The 20,483-nt window shown below is 40.4% G+C and overlaps 1 protein-coding gene across 1 annotated transcript in view; it reads left to right on the top strand.

Moving 5' to 3' along the window:
• pds5b (PDS5 cohesin associated factor B) overlaps nt 1-20,483 on the top strand; it is a 29,407-nt gene that overhangs the window by 1,758 nt on the left and 7,166 nt on the right. The window contains exons 2-18 of the mRNA XM_068331643.1: nt 6,325-6,453; nt 6,781-6,984; nt 7,675-7,761; nt 11,900-11,997; nt 12,767-12,893; nt 13,270-13,350; nt 14,523-14,663; nt 15,390-15,505; nt 16,641-16,735; nt 16,909-17,054; nt 17,943-18,094; nt 19,090-19,203; nt 19,358-19,439; nt 19,522-19,570; nt 19,649-19,788; nt 20,043-20,158; nt 20,279-20,384. Coding sequence (XP_068187744.1) covers nt 6,343-6,453; nt 6,781-6,984; nt 7,675-7,761; nt 11,900-11,997; nt 12,767-12,893; nt 13,270-13,350; nt 14,523-14,663; nt 15,390-15,505; nt 16,641-16,735; nt 16,909-17,054; nt 17,943-18,094; nt 19,090-19,203; nt 19,358-19,439; nt 19,522-19,570; nt 19,649-19,788; nt 20,043-20,158; nt 20,279-20,384 — 1,965 coding nt within the window. The 5' untranslated portion in view covers nt 6,325-6,342. The remainder of the gene's footprint in view (nt 1-6,324; nt 6,454-6,780; nt 6,985-7,674; nt 7,762-11,899; nt 11,998-12,766; nt 12,894-13,269; nt 13,351-14,522; nt 14,664-15,389; nt 15,506-16,640; nt 16,736-16,908; nt 17,055-17,942; nt 18,095-19,089; nt 19,204-19,357; nt 19,440-19,521; nt 19,571-19,648; nt 19,789-20,042; nt 20,159-20,278; nt 20,385-20,483) is intronic.

A 20,483-nucleotide genomic window follows, 5' to 3' on the forward strand; every position in this document is an offset into this window, starting at 1 on the left:
ATAAACTGGTAATGAGTTGAAAGAGGCCCATGTTCAGTAGGTTTATTATCACAGGGCAAAGGCTCTGTGATTATTTACTATCTCTTCTTATGCAAAGTGAATGTTCCCTGGTGGCTAGTACCCAGACAAACCCACCCCCACAGGATGACAAATCCTCCGATGGGCTCTGTCTGCGGTAGACGGAGGGAGGGATGGCCTCAAAATTGGCATCAGCCATGGGTGGGAAAAGAAGGTCAGAAAGCAGCAATTTGGCAGCTGGCCTGTGTTCAGTGTGTGGGATTGTCCCTTCTAGTGCATGTGTTTCATAAAAGCTCAGGTACGGCTGCTGAACAATGTTTTCTTGTTATTCAGAACTCAGTCTCAAAGCCTGGTCTCTAAATCAAACCTAACAAGTGCTTTTGTCAGCTGGCAGACCCACCGATGCAGACGGCTTCTTGATAATCTACTCTCCTTCAAACATAACAGATTGCTGGTGCAGAGCTCATTTTAGACGGTTTTGGTACTTAATCAGTTTTATTAGCATGTAGAATGGGAGGCAAGGGAAAATGTGACAGCTTATCTTGTGATGAGATTTCCCTTTTTTTTTGCATAATTCTGAACGGCAGACAGATATCTGGGAAAGAACAGCGGTTCAGACTTTGTTCAATTTCTTTTCATTTGTATTGTCTTTCTGTCTGTTTTACATTCAGGATGTCCCTGACACCACTTATCACTTTTGACCATGCCTGTAGATCATGGGGTCAAATAACACGGAAATGTTTTTTTTTTTTTAATGAATAAATTAATCAAAAAGGGTTACGGGTTGTAGGAGAGGACTTGTTGGTTTTTTGTTTATAATACAAGAATTTCCAGGTGAACATGCTTACTCATCATGATAGTGTGATCATTTACACAGCATTTTTGAAAACAAGAAGTTTTCCTTTTTTTTTCCTTTTTTATTTTTTGGCCTGATGTGCAGTTTAAAAATAAATGGAAGTGTAATGGGGTGTAACAGCTGCAAATCACACATCTGTGTGAACCTGAGGTGAGAACCCAGGAGGGGGCTGTGATGTTTTGATGATGTATTGCACATGCTTCCAAAAAACAGACGACTCACAAAGCATTGAGCAGTTTTTAGTAAGAAAAAACAAGAAAACCAACTGAAGAAGGTCTTTATTTGGGACAGATATCAGAACGTTTGGGCGTTACATGTCCTCTGATTAGAAGAAATTAGTTGCCTCAGGTGTGGTAAATAGTTTTATTGTTGTTGTTACCTTGTTCTAATCTTTACAAAGCACAGTTCAGTTTATGTTAGATGTCACACCAGAGGCCTGTACCATAAAGCTGGATTACGGCTTAGCGAGATAACTTCAGGCTTAACCCTGGCTTTTCGGTACCATAAAGGTGGCTGACTTTCTATCGGGGCTACGTTGTCGCGGTAACCTATGCTGAACAACTAACGTGCTCCGGAGCAGGATAAGTTCAGGATAAGAGCTCAGCAGGTGTAACAGCCCCACCTACTGACCAATCAGAGCTCAGCGGGTATAACAGCCCTACGTACTGACCAGTCAGTTCTCTTGGAAAATGGGCTGTCCGTTTTATGAGAACGTGGTGGATCTTGGTGCACAGCTTTTGCGAAGAGCGCTCAGGCGCGAGAGAATATTTAGAGATCGCTGTAATCCGTTCGAATTGCCTGAACAATCCCTGTACGAAAGGTATAGGTTTTGGGGAGAGGGGTTACATTACATTTGTCAGCTGCTGGATCCTTACATCAGTAATGTAACGCACCGCAGCCACGCACTGACAGTGCCGCAGACAGTGTGCATTGCATTGAGGTTCTTGGCCACAGTTAATATATTTCATAGTGATGTTCATAATTATTATGAGGTCCTTATATCCCTCGTTGGATGGGTTACAAGCAAGCCATAGATAAAATGCCATTAATCAATTATATGTTTAAGTAAATCATGGATTGATTCATTCATTCATAGGTACTTTTATGTATTCTGTTGGCGATGCCGAAAACCTCGGGAAGAACACAGTATGTAGAGCTATTCATAAAGTGGCAGAGGCTACAATCACATGCCATAACGAAAAATGTCGTACACACATGCATTTATGGAACACACAAATGTTACTGTAGTCAGTTATACAAGTGCAATCATTGTGGGGAAAGTAATATTATAATGGCACTAACTTCTGCATTGACACAGTCGGCGATTTTGTGCCAGCGATCCTCGCACCGTTTGGCAGCTGCAACTGTGTTGCTTTATGCCTGGATTATTGATTTGTATTGCTCGTATTTATTAATTACTATTGTTTGCTCCTTCTTTTTAGAAATATTCAGCTCGGGCCGGCTTGTTGCGTGTTTGCGATTGGTCGCATACAGCAACCTCCACCGTTTTTATGTGAGCGCGCACAGATCTAGAGTGGACAAGCCTGAATTGAATTAGTGAGTTGATAGCCGGATTTATGGTACCGAAAATCCGGAGGGCGGATGTCTCGTGAAGTGAAGCCAGATAAGTAAGAGGAAGCCCGGCTGGGTTCATCAAGCTTTATGGTACAGGCCTCTGGTGTCATCGCTGTAGCGTTACATGTCACACCCGTTTGGCTTGCTGTATAAACTCATACAAAGAGAGTCGCGGCCGTCTTGTTCGGTAAACAAACAGGAGTTCTGGTGAATGTGCTTTTGCGCCATACCTGTGTAAAGATTCAACAATCCAAGGCTACTTATTACAGCAATATAACAAAACCTGTTTTCATAATGCCACTACTTTCATTATTTATTTATTAGTCAGCTGATTATTTTTCTGACTACCAGTAATTGTTTTGAAAAAAGTGAAGTAGGCAAATTCTGCTCACATATAAGAATCCAGAATCAGCAAAGACTTTGCATAAAATGGACCAAAATATGGTCACTCATGTAGTGGATAGTAGCAGATTAATTTGAGTCAGTCAGTGAACTATTGCAGCTCTTAAAGTGAAGCTGCAGTTGTTTGTTTTTTTGCAGCACCTCTTCATTGAGGTGGCAGAAGAAAATCTAAGCCGAGCAATAAAGTCAGTGAATGAATAAAGAGATTTAAGCATCTAGAGAATGAACTCAGAATCCTAAATATGTCTCCACTTGTTGGTCTGCACGCATTACCCCTCGACATATGGATATTTAAATGAATCAATTAAATTAGTTATCCTAATAGCAGTAACAAAGCCGGTGGTAGAGCGCATGCGTCACGTCTATCGTGCCCCGGGTTTAACCCCCAGCATCTGCAGCCCCACAGGGGTACAAGTGTCAACAGAAGACCCGAATAAATGCAGAGTTGTAGCAGGAATGGCATCCAGTGTAAAAAACCTAGCCACACAAATATGAGCCTTCAACTAAAATGGAAAAAGGATGACACGCTATGACGACCCCTAAAGGGACAAGATGACAAGTTTTTGTTAATTGGAGTGATAACATTTTGACATTGCGCTGCAAAAAAGCGTGTGGACCAGATTATGACCAAAGATGTGAACTAATGTTGTATCACAGATAGGCTTCAGATATGGATGAAACCTGATTATTATTATTATTATTAAGAGTCTTGTTGATGACAGGGGTGTATTTTTATTTAATGAAATCAGTTGTAATTCTTGAAAGAATTTAGTATGTGCTCGTTTGTATTTCAATATTGTTATTCAAAGGATGGAAATATTGCATCCACTTAGAGATCCTTGATAAACTGTCACTATTTACCCATGTCAATTGTGACGGTATTCATCATAGCTGGTGTAAAGAGGTGATTAGTCATATTTGTAAACCAAACGACTTCCTGAGGAATAACCAGGTTTTGAGTGTGTGTAATGAGACAAGGTTATTGATTGAACTGCCTGTAGAGGCTTATGGGGCTGAGGAGGAGTGTGATGGTTATAAGACCCTGCTGTAACCCAGTCAGACACATCGTCATCAAAGAGTGCTTTTAGCTCAGAAGATAATTTTATTACTTGCCCCATTTAAGAGAGCAGGCATAGCTATCCCTCCATCCCTCTTGTGTCTAGGAAGAGCCCACTGATGCGTGTTAGGGTCAGGGTATCCGATCATTCTAAGTCTTGCTTAAATTTTGTTAATCAGGGTTGTTGGTAGAATTTAAGACACCAAAAGGATCAAGAAACACTAAGTTGCGATTGCACACTTGGTACAGAAGAAATGGCGGATCTACAGTAGGTATTGTTGATCTACACCCACTCCAAAAAGAAAAGAAAAGAAATTAAGTTTGCCAAACTTAATTTATTAGTGCCCAAATTGGGTATCAGAAAAAACATCAAAAATTTGTCCCCTTAAGAGGAATTCCCAGATTATAAGATGTGTTTCTAAAGTGAGGAACACTTTGTTTGTTTCAGTGTTTGTAATGCAGAATGCAAAGCCGAGCAGGGCAACGTGTTGAGCTTTAGGAAACATCTCGGCAAATACAAAACATGGTATATCTAATATCTGACCAATGCTTTGTTTTATAGCCTGAAAACAAAAACCCTTATAAAAGCTGCAGCTAACTCATACGTCTGCAGTCAGATCTGTAATTGTTGTTGAGATGTCAAGGAATGATGGAAACCATTACGTCAGCTTTGTCATCAGTCAGCTAGTTTGCTAAATTGTTGGAATGACTCAACAGCATCATTAGTAGTTAAGTTAACCAAAATGTCAATCCTATATCCCCAATCCTGCCGTCCCTGAATGAGTAGATTGCCTGTCTTTTTATCTATTGTTAGATAGGGTAAAAAAGAAATGAGCACCTTACAATAGATCAGTGGTCCACAACCCCCGGGCCGCGGACCAGTGCCGGTTCATGGGTCATTTGGCGCCGTGCCTCACAGAAAGAAAAAATAATTTACATTACTTCCGTTTTATTTATGTCGGAGTCTGAAAGATGTTTTATTTTGAAAAGTGACGTCTGTGCGGAATGATGCACAGATGAAAGCGTCTGTCCTACTTGACAGGTCTCGGTTACATGATAGGCTACCAGCCGCTACCCCTAAATTAAGCATCCAAAACCCCACCAGTGGTCTGGATTATAGTCAAGGCAGATTATCCTGAGATCGTGCAAAAATTATCGAAAACCCTGCTTCCATTTCCAACCTCCTGTCTTTGTGAAGCGGGATTTTCTGTAGTGACCATAAAGAAATCCAAACTGCGGAGTAGACCGGACGTCTGGAACACACTTCAGGTGTCATTGTGTCCCATTACCCCTAGATCAGCGGTCCCCAACCACTAACTCTCATTATTGTAATTATTATTTGATTGACTCGTTCACCCCTTTATTGGAAGTGATCAGTATTTCTCCTACGTTGAATGCACTGATTGTAAGTCGCTACATTTCAAAATAAACCTGAACAGTGCAGTCACTTCAATCAAGTTTTTAAATAATTATTTCTTACGATTATTTCATTTACAGAGATGTTGATTATCAATTTATGAAAAGTAGGTTGTTTATTGTCTGTTGATGTCAGCATTTTATATCAAACCACTGCAGATGATTTATTATTAGACTACAGCTGTCCTGGCGTCATTAAGGATTATAAAGCAAATGAAGGCCGGTCCGTGAAAATATTGTCTGAGATGAAACTGGTCTGTGGCGCAAAAAAGGTTGGGGACCGCTGCACTAGATGATGGTGTCACTTGCTAAAGATGTGACAGAGATGCTGACACGAGGCCCTTTTAAGGGGTTGTAAAATATCACATTCCGTTCAGCAAGCTTCCTGCTTTGTTGTACTCAACGTTGTCTTCTCTTGACTAGTTCAGTGCTGTATTAAATGCTTCTTAAATTTTATGAACCCCCAAAAAGTATCAAATCTTTTAATTTTAAGCATTACAAGACATTCATACTCTATATTTTACAAGTCAGACTTTAATTTGACTGATTTAGAGTTTGGTGTAAGAGGAAAATTGAGTCTTTTTTTTTGACATCTGCAAGTATAGATAGATGAGTTTAGCATCCATGGCCAGAGACTAGCGTAAAGGGCAGCATGATGGATTTGGCCATAGGCAGTGCGTTCAAAGTACATTTAATATTAATAATGTCTACAACAATAATGTGTGGTCCTTCACTGTTTATTTGTTGTAGTAATGAAATCCCCATCATACCAGCAACAGCAGCGAAATCAAATGTCAGCCTATTTAGAATCGGCAACAGTTTCACCATTCATTCAGCCTATTGAAAGCTGTTGGTGTGAATAAAGTTGAATAGGTCAGAGGTCACTTCTCCAGATTTCGCAAGTATTGAATAGATGTGCCTTGGTTCCAAGTTGTTGGTTGTTTTTTTTTAATATATATTGTTGTTTCATCAACTCACTGTGCTCTCCATCTTTCTGTAGGCAGTGAAGAGCTAGAGGATGGCTCACTCTAAAGCTCGAGTCACAGATGGGAAGGTGGTGGCCTACCCCCCAGGGGTCAAGGAGATCTCAGACAAGATCTCCAAGGAAGAAATGGTCCGGAGGCTCAAGGTCAGTGACTGCGTCCTGTTACGGTGATATGTAATGTGTGGTAGAACTGATCAGAGGAAAGTTTAAGTCTAGCCAGCCTGTTGGTGACACATTCTGGTAATTTTTTGTGCTGCTTTAATCACTCTTTGATTTATGGAATTTATTATTAATAGATAATAATGCATTGTTGAAACATTTATTTTCCGATGTTTGATTTTGCTTTTGATGGCTTTGATTGTGATTGTAGACCTCATTATCTTGGATTGATGGCACACTTCACAAAGCAGTTGCCATCCAGTATCTTCTGCACCAATTCAGTATCCCCCCTCCCTTTCCCTTCTAATCTAGATGGTTGTGAAGACCTTCATGGATATGGACCAGGACTCTGAGGAAGAAAAGGAGCTGTACCTGAACCTTGCCCTTCATCTCGCTTCAGACTTCTTCCTCAAACACCCAGACAAGGATGTACGTCTGCTGGTGGCCTGCTGTCTGGCTGACATATTCAGAATTTATGCCCCAGAGGCTCCTTACACCTCCCCAGACAAACTCAAGGTATGTTGACTACGCTGGTTCATTGCATCGATGACATCTCAATTTAATCTAGTGATTATGTAAAACCAAAGACCTTCAATTATAAACCTTGCAGTGTTGATTTTCAAGTTCTGTGCCAATCATGAGTTTGATTGATATTTATTTATCCAATCGGCATGAACACGTTTGACCCTGGACTTGTTTCTGTTCTTTTGCATCATTGATTGATGGTTATTGATGGTTATACCAATAAAAGAGTAACATCTCACACCCTTCTTCCAATAATTGAAAAATTGTTTTGTATGGGTTTTTTTTTTTAAATTTTGTATTCTAAGGTAAGATTTGTACAGTTGGGTTGAAACCTGATTCAAATCCCCATTCATAGATCTTCTTCACATGACTGATTAGACAGGTTAAACATTAGCATTCAGTAAAAAGTCTTACTGACATCACTCCTACTTTTCTTGTGTTTCACGAGAGAGTATCTCTGTCAGTGATTGTAGGAATCTCTTGTCTCAGAGGAAATTCTTCCATGCTAAAAGTCACATAATCCTCCCTCATTCTGAACTTATAAATTAGCAGCATTGTTGCCTTGCGGCCGTGTTCACAGCAGAGATTTATTATTGATGTGATAAAGTCGCACCAGAGTCTTGCAAATGTCTATATCTGTGTGTGTGTGTTCAGCATCTCCTGTTTCTTTTCTACTTTCAGGACATTTTCATGTTCATCACAAGACAGCTCAAAGGACTGGAAGACACAAAAAGTGCTCAGTTCAACAGATACTTCTACTTGCTAGAGGTACGTGACCTGTGTGTGGCATCTCATCACATTCCAGTTGGGCTGAATCTGGATCCTTCAGAGTTCATTAATAATTCTTAGTGGGTTTGACTTTCAGTGCTGTGAATGTTTTCTTCCAACAAGCATCTGTAATTAAATAACTGAGAGCCCCAGCTCTTTAATCAACATTTGTTTGCTGAGAGAGTAGGTGCCTTTTGGTCTGGCAGCCTTATTAATGCTCATAACTTGTGTATGCAAAATGTAGAAGAGATGAACTGAAATAGCTTTTGAGCTGTTGATTAATTGACTGAACCGCTGTGATAACAGCTATAGGGTACTCTCTCCGTTCAAACGTTAATTTGATGTTATTGCGGAGAGTTAATGGTAGAAGCAGCAATGACTTATTGACCTGATAATGACGTTCACGTACTCATTCTGAGGGCACTAATCGCATTTAGTACTGTTCAATTTCTTTTTATAATACAAAAAAAACCAAGTGATTTAGTTTTTTGGTATCATCCGTGAGAAGTGGGGTAATTGCCACTTAACTGTATCAGCTGAACAAAACTTGGGCTTGCGCTAGCCGTTCGCCACTTCGCCATAGGCGAAGTAAATTCCAGATTGGCTACAAGATTTCTAGACTGTAGCCACAGTGGCGTTCTTATTTTTACGAAAAAAAGGCTAAAACTTACAACTTTTTCGCTCGCTAGCGCCGATGCTGAATGAAATAGCCGAAGTGACCCGGACGCACTCGAGTCATGACCTCCTTTCGTCCAGTGAAAAACAAAAGGATTCTATTTTTACAAGCTAAACCCGCGAATTGGTGTACGACAAGGCGAGTACAATTGATCGAAAGAAATTAAGAATCCAGTGTTTCATAGTAGATTTTGCGTTAAAATTCTAATTGAACGACAAATAGTGAATGCTGAGAGGGGGGAGGAGTGGTGACAGATCGATCAGAAGGTAAATGAAAGATATTATCAATAGTTTTTTTATAGTCTTAGACTTTTAATCCCTATGACTGGCAGGAATAACCATCGATGTATGTAAATGTGTATTCACCTCATTTTCTATTTTTCATGCCTTTTTGAATTGAAATGAAAAATCATATTATCGAATTAAAAAAACTTAACTGGCATACCAATGGTGTAGGTGGTGGTCAAAGTTAAAATGTCTTCTAGTGTAAGTAAAACTTACAAGTAAACATTGAGTAATATTTTGTATGACTGTATCTTCAAATATTGAATGCAGGTTTTCAATTGTTGAATCTCACATTTATACCTGCATAAAGTAGGACAGAAATAAAGATAGTTCAGCTTGAACTGTTGACTTTAGTGTATTTTTGTAGGTAAACTGAACAGAAGATTTTGCCCTCAGAATGCAGTAAAACAACCGTATTTTCTAAAAAATTTCTGGGGGGAGGCCCCCCGTACCCGCCCTGTGGGGGAGGGGGGGGGCATTGGTCGTCAGCGCACTGCGCCGCTGTCTTGGACACAGAATGTGGCTTTTGGTGGCTTACTCAATTCTTTTACACTGAGCCACAGTGGCTTAGTCATACTAGCTCAGCGTGCATGCCCATAAAACCAACATTATTCTTGTCTAGTAACAGTATTATTAGACTGCAAAATGAGTGCTTGTCATGAATAATCGTAGTAATTAAAAATTTCTCTTTGATGCTTTAGTGGGAATTAAAAGCCTGTTAAATGAGTAACAAATGACATTCACATGAATACAAATGACTTGAATAAGTAAAGCAACACATCTAAACGCACGTGAGTCACACAACTGATATTCAAGCACAAGCAGAAAAGACCACCTTTTATTATTCTGTGAAAGCCCTCAATGTTGAGACAGAGCTGGAGGTAGCAGAGATGAAGATGCTGAGGTTCTCTCTGGGAGTGACCAGGAAGGATAGGATCAGGAATGAGTACATCAGAGGGACAGCACATGTTAGAGGTTTTGGAGATAAAGTCAGAGAGGCCAGACTGAGATGGTTTGGACATGTCCAGAGGAGAGATAGTGAATATATTGGTAGAAGGATGCTGAGTTTTGAACTGTCAGGCAGGAGGCCTAGAGGAAGACCAAAGAGGAGGTTTATGGATGTAGTGAAAGAGGACATGAAGGTAGTTGGTGTGAGAGAAGAGGATGCAGAAGACAGGGTTAGATGGAGGCAACTGATTGGCTGTGGTGACCCCTGAAGGGAAAAGCCCATAGGAGGAGAAGAAAGCCCTCAATGTTGTCTGCATGTGTTACTCTGATTAAAAGATTATTTGCATACATACACATGATTTATACAGATAAAATGTACCATCATCTTCTGAACAGATTGCGAGATAATTTTTGAGCACTAGCACTACAAGTAAACGGCTGTAGATGATTGGAGGTGAACTGAGACATTCTTTCTGGGCCAAGTCCAGCTATCTATTTTTTTATCAGGTATTTGAGTGTTGTTGCTGTATTCACATGATCACATTAATCAGCATTTGTCCACGTAAAGACAAATTACATTTTATTATATAGTAGGGACATCTGTGTTGGTTTTTTCCTGGAAGGATGTAATTTTTGTGATCGTTTGTGTTGTGGAAGCATGCTCTTGGTCGGTAGCATGGGGATACACGATTCTGGCATTGAACTGCAAAGTGACGTCATAAAGAGAGAAACATGTAAGTGTGTATGAATTCTTCAATTTACTTTCCGAGATTCACATAAAAGTGCAGATTTTCTGCTGTAACTGGGAACAAAAGTTGTCTTTAATTAATAGAACAGCTTATATTTGCGCCAATGGTGAAGGTTGGGGAAAGAAGCCAGTAATTTTGATTTATCCTTGAAATAAATCTGTCTCAGATGAGGATCTCTGATGTTCTGAATCCATGTCTTTGTTCAAGTGTTTAGGTAACTTGTATTTACCGTAATAGCTTGTGTTAATAGCTTCTGCAGAAAACAGGCAAGGAGACATGGAGAAAGACCGGTAGAGATTGGGATTTTGTTCAGTGAAAGTTATATTAATGGTCTACTGTTTGTCTCTTGCAATTATTTTTTTAAGATTGTTATAAATTGCATAATTGGACAATCAGATACAACTGAAGTATGGAGGCAGTGTAACTACAGTTCACTGATGAAGCTTCACACGCAGCAGTAAAATCTAAATTATTCGCTATGATATGAAATTAAATTTTACCTGGACTGGAAACATCAACTTCCCTCGGAGAAAGCCTAAAGCCAGTTTTAGACTGAAGATCTAAACAAACCAGAGTTAGCTAAACTCAGGGTTTGTTAAATCTGAACTCCTGCTTGACAAATCTTGAGTTGAGTTTTTGGTTCTAGAAAATTTGACTGGAATTATGTTTACACTCATTTTAATTTACATCAGGGGGAATGAAGGACAAAATATTGCTTTTTCAACATGCAGGGCGTGTTGATTAAAGTAATTTTTGAGGTCTTCAGTTCCATCACAGTCATTAAACTTGATGTGAAAGGAAAGATTGGTGCGACAATCCACAAGAATGAAAGGACAACGATCAATTATCAGTGTATTATTCTTTTAAAGCTCATACAGTTCATAGTTTTCGTTGAATAAATTTATTTTAAAAAAGATTCTTTAACATGTTTTTCAAAGTCTTATGGTCGTAGCTCGTATTGCTCATAGAGATGAGTGATCAGAGAGTTAAAAGCAACTCCTAAACTACATTTTGTTCAGCTCTGCTGAACCTGAACCAACCTGAAGAGTTGGCACAATCTAAAAAAAAGATTTCAAAGGGGTGTGAATATTAAAGTACATTTGCCACGCACCAAGAAATACAACCGCAAATGGGCAAGTTTGTCATCAGTTTGTCAGGTAAACACATCACAGGTGGGAGGGACACAAAACAATCAGTCTTTCTATATGTCTGTCTCGATGTGTCGTCTTGAGGTTGTTGTTTTTATATTTATTCAATTATCAGTTGAAGTGCACGACTGTTAGAGACTGCTTTTTCAAAGCCATGTGAGGTAATTCTCTACTTTTCAAACAAACGGGTTGAAATTGTGATCGATCTAGAAATAACAGTTACAGTTTCAAACAGTACGGTAATTACTTTTTCAATGGGTTTCTCATCACATTCACCCTCACCGTTCTGGTTTGTATCTGCTTTGTCATAAACCTCCTGTGGTCTCTGTTCAGAACATCGCGTGGGTGAAGTCCTACAACATCTGCTTTGAGCTCGAAGACAGCAACGAGATCTTCACCCAGCTTTACAGGACGCTCTTCCAAGTCATTAAGTAAGTCTGTGAGTCTCGGTTATCAAAGCTTCACACAGTGTAATTTCCCCTCCAGCTTTTTCCTCCATGCTCTTATTTGTTTGTTTTTGCTTTGTAATTACAAAAAGCATTTTGCATCTGTGTCTGAATCATGAAAACACAGCAGCCATCCAGGTGTAAACGGGGCCAAAACAACACGTAGAGATGGAAAAACAGCCTGATGTCTGCACAGAATTGTGATGTGCTGCACAAGTGAAACAGTGCTGCTTGTGGTTGTGTATAAAAGGGGATTGATTTCACCCTGTTTAGTTTCACTCTGCTGTTCACAACCTTCAGGGCTGAATTCTGCAGTAGAGAATTTGGCTTTTTGCCAGCAGAATGAATTTTTGTGTGTCTCTTTCAGTGACACTTCCAGCAAATGTAGGTAATGAGACTGCTGATGTCTGGCAGCGGTGAGGATAGCAGGGACTGAGATATAAATATGGGTAATAAGCTTTTCCTCCCACTGTCATGCAGAGCATGACTAACACTCCCCTGTGTGTGATGAATGTATCGTGCTTGTTATGGTGAGGCCAAGGAAGTGCAATCATGTCCTCTACCAGTAAAACAAGACGTGCTGCAGTAAATTTTACTTGTTTTTCCAGTAGTGTAATGAATATTTAACATATTTATTCAAACTCAGTCAAGACTGAGTTAATGCTTCAATAGAAACCCATTGTTTACCGTTCTACATGACATTGTACTGCGATGCCATCCTTGACCTTTGACCTGTCTTGCCTGTATTCACCAGCAATGGCCACAACCAGAAGGTGCACATGCATATGGTGGACCTGATGAGCTCCATCATCTGTGAGGGGGACTCCGTGTCGCAGGAGCTGCTGGACACCGTGTTGGTCAACCTGGTTCCAGCGCACAAAGTACACACACACACACACACACACACACACACCAAACCAACACACCACACACACTCTCATTTAAACACACACCCGGTCCCATTGTCAGTGAGGAAACGGCTCAGAACTGGACAGTCTGAAGTTCCTGTCAATACTCTGACAGTGTTGTTTTCTATACCCTACAATTCAATGAGACCCCTGCAGGCTAGAAGAAGTACTGCAGCGCCAGAGTTGATATATCAACGTATTTTTCGACTGCTGTTCTGTACGACTATCCTAATGGGATCGAAGTGAATGAAAAACAAAGGCTGGACTGTACCTTCACATGTTTGTTTGTTTTCTTGTTGTGGATTCTCTGCTTTGTTTCATTCATCCATTTTTTTCTGTGTGTCTCTAGAATTTGAATAAGCAAGCATATGATCTGGCCAAAGCTCTGCTGAAGAGGACCGCTCAGGCTATTGAGCCCTACATTACCAACGTAAGAGTTCTGTTTTTTTGTTGTTGTTGTTTTTAAAAAAAAATTTATTTCACTTTTACAATAGGCATGAAATCCAGAGATGGTTGGGATGATGTAGCTTCACTGTGGTCATTTTAAACTTGAGGCTGTTGAAGTCGTTGGTTTTTGAGATGGTAGCACCCGCAGATCCTCGTATCTTAAAATCTATCAGTGTGTGTGTGTGTGCACGTGTGTGTGTGTGTGTGTGCGCGCGTGCGTGTCTAATGACAAGGATGATGATTAATTTATGAAGGCTTGTTGCTTTCAGTCAGTCAAATAAAGCAGTTTAATCTGTTTGACCTTTTAATTTTTGTTATTTGCAAAGTTCCCTCATCGTCACACCTGAAAAGAAATTTAATGGGCCAACATTCTGTTAGCATCATGCTAATCTAATTTGACTTTGAACTACATGTCTGCGGATCACAGGACATATTCTGAGCAAAGACATCATACACAAAGATCGAAATATTGTTCTTACCATTATTTGTGAACATTTATTAATAAACATGCTTTATTATTAATAACAGTGTTAATATCTATTATTTAATTGATTAATTCATTTATTTATTCTTTAATCATTATTTATTCTTTAATAGACCCCATCATTTCTACACCTCAAGTAATACATTATCTTGTATAAGGAAATGCTGTTTTCACCTGACAAATATTTTTCTTTTTCATTGTATAAATGTAAATTTTTACTCTTATATGATCAATTCTATATTCTAATTTTAATTTGCCTTTGTGTCAGGAATTATTTTTTTCTCTTCAGAGTTTTTAAAATAGCTTAAAAAGTCCTTAATTTGTATTTTAAATGTGCATAACTATACAGATACTCTGTGAGTGCAGATTGTCAAGAATTACATATAAAAGGAGTTATATATCTGAATTGCAATGTTTGAATTGCTTTAAAAAGGTGGAGGTTTTTTTTATAATTATTATCAGTAACCTTGATCAGAGTGAGTTTTATTGGCTTTGTTTGCATGCGTGCACACACACACACACACACACAAGTAGTTTGACACTGGATTAACATTTTCACGAAATACAAGGTGTTGGGAATCTTAAGTTAACAAAAAATAAAGATGAAAAAAAAAAAAAGAACCACGGTACACCTGAGATAACTGGTATCCCTCTCATTCTGTCTTCATCAGTTCTTCAACCAGGTGCTGATGTTGGGAAAGACGTCTGTCAGCGATCTCTCTGAACATGTTTTCGACCTGATCTTGGAGCTTTACAACATCGACAGTCACCTGCTGCTGTCAGTGCTGCCGCAGCTCGAGTTTAAGCTGAAGGTACTGTTCATTTTAACGCTGAAGCACCAACATTCTGTGGATTCTCAAACCTAACTAATTACCTAAGTCTGTATAAATGACGCCATTAGTGTCTTACATATGTTTTATGTTGTTGAAGACACTTTATTAGCACGCTTTGAAGATAAATAACAATATAATGGAGAGTATTCACAACAATGGCTGTGTCCATAATGGCTGTTAGGAGTTTATCTCATTCTCAGACCTTCGTGTGCAGAAACCCACATTTTCTCTTGTCTCTGCAGGTTTATAGGTTCATATTAGAAAGATAAAACACACCAGCAGTCAGCATAATGTTGCCGCTGCAGCACCTCATGAACACATCCTGCTGATGTATAACGCTCATTAACTGTTCAGAAGGAGTGTACATCACTGCTGTCTTCTCAAAATAATAGCTGTGATAAAATCCCCCCCCCCAACACATACCTCTCTCTCTCTCTTCTCACTGTCTCCCCCTCGCATTTCCTCATTCTTTGTCTCACCTCATTCTCAGCTTTATCTCCCTCTCGTTCTCTCTGTCTTCAGCGCTCTTTACCTCTTCCTTCCTCTTGACTTCCTTTTGTCTTTGCTTCTCATCATCGGTGCCGTTTCCTCTTGCTCGCGGTTCATTTAAAAAGCGGGATCGATGTGGGCATATTTCATGTGAATGACTTGGCGCGGCCGTACGACAAGTCGCATCCCGTGTATCATTTCTCTCTGTCTCTGCAGAGTAATGATAATGATGAGAGGCTGCAGGTGGTGAAGCTGCTGGCAAAGATGTTCGGAGCCAAGGACTCTGAGCTGGCAGCACAGAACAAACCTCTCTGGCAGTGTTACCTGGGCAGGTGGGTTCCAGAGTCGTGACTGTAACACATACAGGGCCTGAACGCCCCCTTATCTGATTCTGTCTATTATGTACCGGTTGGAATGTGTGCAGGGTGTTGTTCCTAACATGAAGTTCATGTTTCATACCGTTGATACAACATGTTCACTGTAGAATCAGCTTATTTGTGATATTTGTTATTTGAGTCATTAGACTGAGCCCCTTAGACCCCTGACCTCTTTTGGCCGTTTTTTGGTACATTTGATATTTGTCTCTATATACCATATTAAAAATGATTTAACATACCCATGCTTGGTATGTTTATCTTCAGCACAACTTCAGCTATATGAAGAGATAGTTATTATTTCCGTATAACTTACTATATTGACAAATTGGGGGAAAATAGACACACAGTCAAATTTGAAAATGGAAAAATTGTATTTTATTGCACATAAAAACCAAAAACATGCTCATCGAATTGATTTTGAACTCCAAAAAGTTTGCCATAGGCTTCTAACATAATTATATACAATTTGTGTCACTTATTTCACTCTTCAAAGGAGTTTTTCAAAATAAGACACAGTGCCACGTAAAATGTACAAATCGCGAGGCATGTTTGCATCACCTGAATACATGCGTCACCGCTTGTACGATGGCGACTATATGGACAGAAATACGGCGCCTGCCGTCTGATTATAAGAAGTCACTTGAACCGCTTGTCTTAGATCAAATGTAAACAATCATATTTACAGTTTTCTGAGGTCAATCGGCTCCAAATAAAAACTGGAAGACAGTTTCACATCACATGTCGCGTAAACACACGCACAGAAATCCACATTACAGGCTTTATTTGTTAAGAATAGTTTAAAAACATCATGTGATCTGATCACGGGGGTGCGATCAGAGGGCTTTTAGGGTTAAATCTACATTAAATGCTAGGAGTTGGTGCCTGATGGGTTTTCTATGTTTTATGGTGGAAAAATAGCCCCCACACACATCAACACATCAATAACAGTCGCTTCATAGAGAAATAGTCTAATTTATTATGGGGTTTTATTTGTGTGTTTGACTTTCAGTGTTTTTAGGTGTGTGTGTGTGTGTGTGTTGCCTTCCAGAGTTATTTAAATTGACATTAAATTAAATTCTCTTCCCTAAAGGTTCAATGACATCCATGTGCCGATCAGACTGGAGTGTGTAAAGTTTGCCAGTCACTGTCTCATGAACCACCCAGACCTGGCCAAAGACCTCACAGGTACTTCAACTGGAACAGTTCCAAACTACCCAGTAAATAATTACAAATCCAACAACATTACAGTCATGTCCAATTTGTCAGAAACAAAAAGTCTTTACTGGTTTTTCTTTTCCTACATCAGCAGTGGGCGGATCTTTCTCATCCCACTCATTTGTTCCTGTTTTCTTTCCCAGAATACTTGAGGGTCAGATCACATGATCCAGAGGAGGCCATCCGCCACGATGTCATCGTCTCTATAGTAACCGCTGCCAAGAAGGACTTGTCTCTAGTCAACGATGCGTTGCTCAATTTTGTGAAGGAGAGGACTTTGGACAAGAGAGTAAGACAGAACGTTTGTGTGTGTGTGTGTGTGTGGTGTATGTGTTTGTGTGTGTGTGTGTGTGTGTGTGTGGTGTATGTGTGTGTGTGTGTGTGTGTGCGTGCGCGTGTTTGAAGTATCCCTCGTTACTCTCGGTTAATGTGTTCCAGGACCACCCGTGAAAAACGAAATTCCGCGATACAGCAACAAACTATTTATTTTATTAATTACCATAATTTAAACGTTTATGAACCCTCCCCTTACTGATATTTAATCAACACGTATTACCATTTCCCCGCACTCTGATACTGTTTAAAGCCCTTTTGTGTCTCGCGGAAGTGCGCTGCATTCCGTGAGTCTCGGAACGCGGCGCACTTCGGGATGCTGTCAGCCAATGGCATGTACGTACTGTATCACGTGACCACCTACTAAAAATCAGTGATGTAGTGAAGCTGTGCGTCCTGAAGCGCGAACAAGCGCTTTGTGTCATCGGCCTCGCCACATTTCCGTCTCATCCACTTTGTGGTCAGTTCTCTCCACACCACAGGCAGCTCTTGATGTTTGAAGCTTCTTTCTGCGTTGCTTTCTATGAGTGAGCCCTCATCTCTATTTTCTATCTGGCCTTTGATGCCAAACAGCCTGTGGTGTGTTTTGTTAACTCCTCCAACCCTGCTGCCGAGCCTGTTTTTAGACGCAGAGTAGATTATGCTGTGCTTCTGCAATTTTTCCTGTCATTAATCTGCTTTATCCATCTCTACAAAGCCTCCATTTCTCCTTTATTTCTCCTTTTTAGCTTGTGTCACAAGAATTTCATAGATTATTTTATAAATTCTGATTCCTTACATTGTTCCCTTGAAACGGTGTTCATGTTTGGTGACGTATTCTTCTGCTCTGCCCGCCTCCCATCAGTGGCGTGTACGTAAGGAGGCCATGATGGGTCTGGCGTCGATCTACAGGAAGTACTCGCTGCAGGGGGAGGGAGGCAGAGAAGCGTCCAAACAGATTTCCTGGATCAAAGACAAGCTGCTCCACATCTACTACCAGAACAGCATCGATGACAGGTTGGTGTCGAGTGGGTGAACGAGAAGTTGAGCCGTTTCACTAATTTCACCGATCAGTGACTCCTCTGTGTACGCCGCCCCAACTTCCAAAAAATGTATAAGCTTGTTGTTTATTCATTGTCAGCGGTCGTCTTCACTCTGTCAAGTAGCGGTAATCTCCTTGTTAATATTATACACATTTGGCTGCTTGGCCACAAAACGAGACATATTGATCAGACTGTTGCCGGTGAACAAACCACTGTTATAATTTCAAATATCCAACCATGGGATGAAGCTGGAAAAACCCAGCAGGAACCACAAAAAAAAACAAAAAAACCCTCGAGATTCTCAAGTGAATTTGAACCCAGGAATTTTTTTTCTGTGAGGCATAAAATCAGTTTTTATGTCAGAGCAAAGATTTCTCTCTGTTCTCAACATATTTGCTCCCACAATCAGATGAGATAAAATGTCAAACAGATCCCAAATTGACCTCCTACAGGAGCCTTGGGCCTTTTTTTTTTCTATTTTAGTAGTCATACCTCACACTATTATGTCACTTGCTTCACTTTGAACAGGAACTTTTGGTGTGTCATTGTGTCGACATCTGTACACGCACATGGGAATGAATGTCATTCTGCAAAATGTCTCCAGCTAAAGCAGAAAGATGAGAAGCCTTCACCCCCTCCAGGGAATAAAAAAGCCAAAATGACAAAACACACAAAGAGCCATGAAACATCAGAGTGTGATTTAAACTGCAGAGCGGCGTCTGAGGGTAGAGGCGTCCTCTAAATCACCCTGCTGCAGTGGAACCGCTCAGCTGCCAGCAGCAAGTCTTTTTTTTTTTCCTCTTTTTTTTTTGTAACAGGCAGTTCCTGCATGTACAAATGTCTGCAGCTGCATAAATGTTAATTTAAGATGACTGTCAGGACTCTCTGCTCAAACAGTTTAAGTGAAAACAAACACAAATGTTTGAAGTTGGTGTAAATTGTTCTTTGTCTTTTGCTCCTTGTGCTCAGGTTGCTGGTGGAGCGCGTCTTTGCCCAGTACATGGTTCCCCACAACCTGGAAACCTCTGAGAGGATGAAGTGTCTTTACTACCTGTATGCCACTCTAGACACAAATGCAGTCAAGTAAGTCTAGCCTTTACTGTCAGATTGAAAACTAGAGCGAAATACGGGTTGGTTTAAATTAGAAATTAGGATAAATTGTTTTCGATAGCATGAAAACTGTTACGATAAATATTCAGAAGAAGAGCCTTGATTTTCCTCCTCGGTGCCTTTGCAGAGCTTTGAATGAGATGTGGAAGTGCCAGAATCTGCTGAGGCACCACGTCAAAGACCTGCTGGACTTGATCAAGAAACCGAAGGTGAACGACCCTGAAGCGCGCTCTGAACGGCCCGTCGGTTAGGTCTCGTGTTTCTAATATATATTTTATGTCTTTGTTGCAGTCCGAAGCATCGAGCAAGGCTGTTTTCGCCAAAGTCATGGTGATCACAAGTAAGGAATCCCATAAAACAGGTTATCTTGACGTTTTATTCCTTTTACTCATCTGTTGTGAATTCTGTGACTTTCTAGGGAATCTTCCGGACCCGGGAAAGGCTCAGGACATTGTGAAGAAGCTGGCACAGGTCCTGGATGATGATGAGCGCGTCCGAGATCAGCTGGAAACATTGGTTAGCCCTTCCTGCTCCTGCAAGCAAGCTGAAGTCTGTGTGGTGAGCATAGACGTTTCTGCTCAGCGCCCTCCAGAGTAAAGGCTCTCATCGCTCCTCCAGCTTCGGTTTCATTTTAATTAACCTAATTAAGGAGTCTTAGATTTGAAATAACCCAAATCGCTGCACTCAGACGGAATAGTTTGCTTTCAATTAAAGCTTTAGTAGAGAAAGCCTCCGAAGCCTTCCTGGGTAGAAATCGTGCGGTATGTAATTTTCATGTTTTTTTTTTTTTTTTTTGCTTGTTATCTTTTCAGCGAGACATCACTAAAAAGCTCGGCAGCCCCAAACAGCCCAGCAACCCCTTCCTGGAGATGGTGAAGTTCCTGTTGGAGAGAATCGCACCTGTGCACATCGATACAGAGTCCATCAGGTGAAGGCCCGACATTTAAACCAACGCTGAAGCCGTTTTAAAAACCACAGCATCCAGTGATAGTCGCTTCAGGGGTGCAGCGTCTGATGGGGGTTTTTTTTTCTCTCTGGTGTGTATCAGTGCTTTGATAAAACAGGTCAACAAATCTATAGATGGAACAGCTGACGATGAGGAGGAGGGTGTCCCAACTGAAGAAGCCATCAGAGCAGGATTAGAACTTCTGAAGGTGAAGAGAAAACGTCTTCTGGGTTCTGCTCTGGATAGCAGCGTGTATCTGATCTAATTACAGCGACACAACATGACGGCAATCATTTATACATTGTTT

Source organism: Antennarius striatus, chromosome 13 (genome assembly GCF_040054535.1).
Source record: "Antennarius striatus isolate MH-2024 chromosome 13, ASM4005453v1, whole genome shotgun sequence".
In the NCBI taxonomy this organism is placed as follows: domain Eukaryota; kingdom Metazoa; phylum Chordata; class Actinopteri; order Lophiiformes; family Antennariidae; genus Antennarius; species Antennarius striatus.